Source organism: Homalodisca vitripennis, unplaced genomic scaffold (assembly GCF_021130785.1).
Source record: "Homalodisca vitripennis isolate AUS2020 unplaced genomic scaffold, UT_GWSS_2.1 ScUCBcl_402;HRSCAF=2325, whole genome shotgun sequence".
Taxonomy (NCBI): Eukaryota; Metazoa; Arthropoda; class Insecta; order Hemiptera; family Cicadellidae; genus Homalodisca; species Homalodisca vitripennis.
Genome location: NW_025776579.1, coordinates 250,936 through 256,059, shown reverse-complemented (window position 1 = coordinate 256,059; position 5,124 = coordinate 250,936). Strand labels below are relative to the sequence as shown.

The 5,124-nt window shown below is 38.8% G+C and overlaps 1 protein-coding gene across 1 annotated transcript; it reads right to left on the bottom strand.

The window, feature by feature from the left end:
• Window positions 1-388: 388 nt before the first annotated feature.
• LOC124370721 (uncharacterized protein K02A2.6-like) lies at window positions 389-4,294 on the bottom strand. The gene is made up of 2 exons (XM_046829022.1): window positions 3,854-4,294; window positions 389-2,284 (listed from the first exon to the last, which is right to left on the bottom strand). Exons 1-2 carry the CDS (start codon window positions 4,292-4,294, stop codon window positions 389-391), a joined length of 2,337 nt encoding a protein of 778 aa, XP_046684978.1.
• Window positions 4,295-5,124: the final 830 nt, after the last annotated feature.

Genomic DNA, 5,124 nt, shown 5'->3' with positions numbered 1-5,124 from the left:
TTCAAAATCATACGATTAAAACATCCGACACATTACGTCATATGGGGTGATGTGCACCTGTTGCAAATATATTTAAACTTACTAGATAAAGGACACAAAGAATATTCATATATAACAATTTCCTCCCTATTAAATTCAGAAATTACAAACAAATCAAATTTAAAAATTTATTGTCCTTCAATAGTTTGAATGCTTCCTCTTGATACTTAAAGTAATAATTGATAAAGTGCTGATATGACATGTTTCTATAATTAACAACAAGTTGACAAAAAGTAAACACTAAACAAGTTTAAATTAAAATAAACGCTTGATAAAACCACAATATAATAAAAAGAAAAACACATAATATAACATAATACACAACCATTACTGAATAAGTACATCTTTATTATAAGTCAAGTTTATTTACAGGTTTTCTAGTGCGCTCAGGATAGCGTCGCATCCGACTTTGACAGGTGCTGTCAAGAACAGCTGATTTTACGCGCTCTGATATGGGTGTAGTACGGCGCGGGGTAGAGGGGGAAGAGAGTGACCTTCCACCACTCGCCGTAGTGGTTGCCATGCCAACTGGCGATCGATTTACGTCATGTGCAGGGGGAGAGTTACATTGCGATTGGTATTGCGGCGCTGCCAAGTCTACGTCTGCGTATGCGGAAGTAGGGGTTGCCACGTTTCTCGGTACAGTTTCTGCTACTGCACTCGAGTCTCTGTCTAGCGAACTGTCACTCAGACCGATCAATTGATCTATGTGACGTTTCGTTACAATGCCAGAACTTAACTCTATTTCATACATAACAGGACTGATTTGTTTATTTACAATACCTTGCAACCATTTGTTGTTTGACCTGTAATCTCGCATTAATACAGTTTGACCTGGATAAACTACCCTAGTAATATTTTTATCAAAACTATTTTTGCTCTCCTCTTGTTTCTTATTTACAAACTGGGTAATGTTTGGTCTCAATAGATCCAACCGGGTGCGCAGTTTCCTGCCAAACATTAACTTGCTTGGTGTTTCATTGGTAGTACTATGTACAGAGTTACGGTAGTCAAACAATATCCTACTTAGGGCTACGCTAGCATCTGCATTGTCATGAAATGCTCGTTTTAATTTGTCTTTAGCAAATTTCACGCTGTTTTCTGCTTGGCCATTACTTTTTGGATGATACACTGGACTGAAAGTATGTTTTATACCGTTCATTTCCATGAACTGTTTAAACTCAGATGAGGTAAAGGGTGGTCCATTGTCAGAATGTAAATTAACAGGTAGACCAAAACGACTAAATAGCTCTCTTAGAAAACTTATAGCTCGTTTAGCGGAAGTTGAACTAACTTCGCCTACTTCTAACCATTTTGAGTGAGCGTCAATGACGATTAAATACATTTTATTTTTAAAAGGTCCTAGGTAGTCCACATGAATACGTTCCCAGGGAGCGGAAGGATAGTGCCAAACATGTAATTGACTCTTTGACGGGTTGTTCCGTTCCCGGAGACAGGAAGAACAACTGTTAGCCATATTTGTGATCTGTTCATCAATACCGTTCCACCAGACGTAGCTGCGTGCTACCGATTTCATTTTCACAATACCTAAATGACTAGAATGAACCTCTTTAAGTACATAATCCCTTAAAGTTACTGGTACGACTACTTTATAACCCCACATAATTACTCCAAATTCAACTGTCAGTTCGTTCTGTCTCTGGAAATACGGAGTAAGCTCTTCGCTTCCCTCAGGAATGACATTAGGCCAACCGTGCATAATGTAGCCATACACTTTACTTAAAACTGGATCTTTCTGTGTATCTGATTTTACATGTTCAAAAGTCAAAGGTAATGAGCTTTCTTGAATACAATGTAAATAGGTACCTTGCCACGCAAACTCATCAGTAGCATTGTTGTGATTGACACTTAAAGGCAATCTAGATAACATATCTGCATTATTTAGTTCTGTCTTTACGTATTGAATGTCAAATTCGTAACCGGACAGGAACAAAGCATATCTTTGCATGCGACCGGCAGCAAAGATAGGTAACCCTTTTTTATTTCCAAAGATACTTAAAAGAGGTTTATGATCAGTGTACAAAATAAATTTCCAACCGTACAAGTATTGATTAAACTTTTTGACTGCAAACACGATAGCCAGAGCTTCTTTCTCTATCTGTGAATAGTTCCGCTCAGCTTGTGAGAGTGTGCGTGACTGATAGGCTATTGGTTTCTCTATACCACCTGGTGAGATAACACTTAGGACGGCTCCCAAGCCAACTGAACTAGCATCTACGGCTAACTTCAAAGGCAAATTAGTGTCATAATGCGCCAAAATTGGTGCGTTTGAAAGTAACTCTTTTACTTTGTCAAAAGCTGCGATACAATTCTTATCAAAATTAAAAGGTGTGTCCTTCTTAAGAAGACTGTACATGGGACTTAGTATAGTGGAACAATTTGGTATGAACTTTGAGTAGTAATTAATTAGACCTACTAAAGCTTTGACCTCTGTCACTGTTTTAGGTATGGGAGCATTCCTAATTGCTTCTACCTTAGATTCGGAAGTGTGCAACCCTTCTTTGTCAATACAGAAACCTAAATACTCCACTTTAGGTGCAAAAAATGTGCATTTATTCTTTTTTACTGTGAGACCATTTTCGCTTAGGCGTTTGCAAACTTCCCTAAGTTTTTGATAGTGTAGATCATCGTTTACATCTGTAATCAATATATCGTCTAAAAATACAACAACATTGGACAAGTCTTGTAAACACTGTTCGATTCTGTACTAAAATATACTCGTTGCGGAAGAAATTCCGAACGGCATTCTTTGATAACTGAATAACCCTTTATGGGTACTGATAGTGCATAATTTCTTAGATTCTTCATCTAACTCTAGCTGCATATAAGCTTGGCATAAATCTATTTTACTGAATTTCTCGCCTTTCTGTAAACAAGTAAACAATTCATCTATTCTGGGGATAGGGTACTTTTCAACTTCTAAACATGGATTTAAGGTAACTTTAAAATCTCCGCAAATGCGTATTCCTCCGTCTGGTTTTATTACTGGAACAATGGGAGTGCCCCAGTCACTACTTTTTACTGGAACTAGTACTTTTTCCTCAGTTAACCTTTCTAGTTCTTTTTCGACTTTAGTTTTAAGTGAAAAGGGAATGGACCGTGGCTTAAAATACCTTGGTGTGGCGTCAGGTTTTAACTTTAATTTAACTGGTTCACCTTTGTATTGACCTAATTTGTCACTGAAAACTTCCGGAAATTCTTTGATCAAATCTTTAGTTAATTCAATGCAATGTTTACTCGTAACATCCGGATTACTGTCTTTATTGCTTATGCCAAATATTTTATTTTTGAAAGATATTTCCACACCGAGACTTTGAAGCCAATTTCGTCCTATGAGAGGGTGAGCTCCTTTCTTGATTACAAACAATTCAAGAAATTTGCTAACTCCTTGATATTGAACATCCACTTCAATTTTCCCTAACGGAACTATAGGTTCATTCGTATACGAACTTAGAGATAAGTCAGTGGGCAATAATTTACAACTATTAAGGTTTTCTTTGTAAAATTTCTCGCTGCACACGCTTACTGACGCGCCTGTATCAGCCTCAAAATAGATTGGCTTACCCTTAACTATTAATTCTAATTTAACCGGACTAACTTTAATGTGCTCAACTTCCCTTTCATTCATTTTAAATAAATTTGAAATATCTTCCTCATAGCTTTCAGGTTCAACATTACTATCAGTGTTTTGACTACATACTTCTTCTACATAATTATGTCTACTATCATTTTTATTTTTAAAGTGTTTAAACTTAGATTGTTGGTTTTGGGGCTTACCCTTTGATTGACAAACCTTAGCAATGTGATTCTTTTTTCCACACGCGTTACACGTAACACCAAATAATCGACACTGATGGCGCAAATGGCCCACATTACCACAACACGAACACTGCACTTTGTAGTCGTGCGAAGCGCTGCTTTTGGGGTTGTGGTGGTGACTTCCAGGTGTGGTAGCGCCGCCGGCACCCGCCGATGCTCTGCTCCCAGCTGTTACACTGCGGTGATGAGCTGTCATCTTTTGTAGTCGCTCGGCGTTGCGGCTTCCGTTGATCGCCAAGGCTGCTGCATTCTTCTCAGCGGCTTCTGCTGACGTGATGATTTTAACTGCTTGGTCAAATGTCAAGCTGGATTCTCCTAACAGTTTTTGTTTTGTTGCTTCATTTCTAATTCCGGAGACTAAACGATCTCGCAGGTAATCGTTTAAAACTGCCCCAAATTCACAATGGGTGGACATTTTTCTTAACTGGGCGATTTAGTCTGCTGCTGATTCGCCTTCGTGCTGAATCCTCTTGCTGAATTTGTACCTCTCGGCTATGAACGATGGTTTTGGATACAAGTGATCTTGAATCAAAGATACTAATGCGTCAAAACTTTTTGTAGACGGCTTATTGGGCGTGCATAAATCCCGTAATAGACTGTAAGTTTTTACACCGGCAACAGTTAATAACGTGCTAACCTTTTTCTCCTCCTTAATATTGTTACACTCGATGAATAGTTCGAAACGCTCGATATAAGACGACCACGTCTCACTATTTTGATCGTATTCACCGATTCCGCCGATTATTCCCGACATTTTTGTGTTGCCCGGCAGTTCGATATCGTGTAGTAACGGCACTAAATCCACTTCGTCATCCGACATTTACACGTGTTGTCCCAAATTTACACTACGCGGCACAATCGAACAGTTGCATTGCCCGGTATGTAAATTAATCCCATCCTCGTCGCCATTTGTTATGTTTGTACTAAATAACAGTATTTATGCCGGGGGCGGGTGAATCGAAATAAAGAACACTTTTACATTTCTTAAGACACGGCCACACGAGGGGTGGTGTGGCAAGCGAGACTGGGAGTTGACTGCCTACTGCGGCTCAAGGAATGCTCGGACAAGGCAGTGACCAAAGGAGAGGGGGATCAGGTGATCTCGAGTAGCCAATGCCGTTTATTCAAAATCATACGATTAAAACATCCGACACATTACGTCATATGGGGTGATGTGCACCTGTTGCAAATATATTTTAACTTACTAGATAAAGACACAAAGAATATTCATATATAACAGTTATG

Coding starts and splice junctions, on each gene's coding strand:
- LOC124370721 (XM_046829022.1), bottom strand. CDS start 4,294: ATGTCCACCCATTGTGAATTTGGGGCAGTTTTAAACGATTACCTGCGA. Junction 2,285..3,853: donor AAAAGAATCACATTGCTAAG/GTTTGTCAATCA, acceptor TTGCCTTTGAAG/TTAGCCGTAGATGCTAGTTC.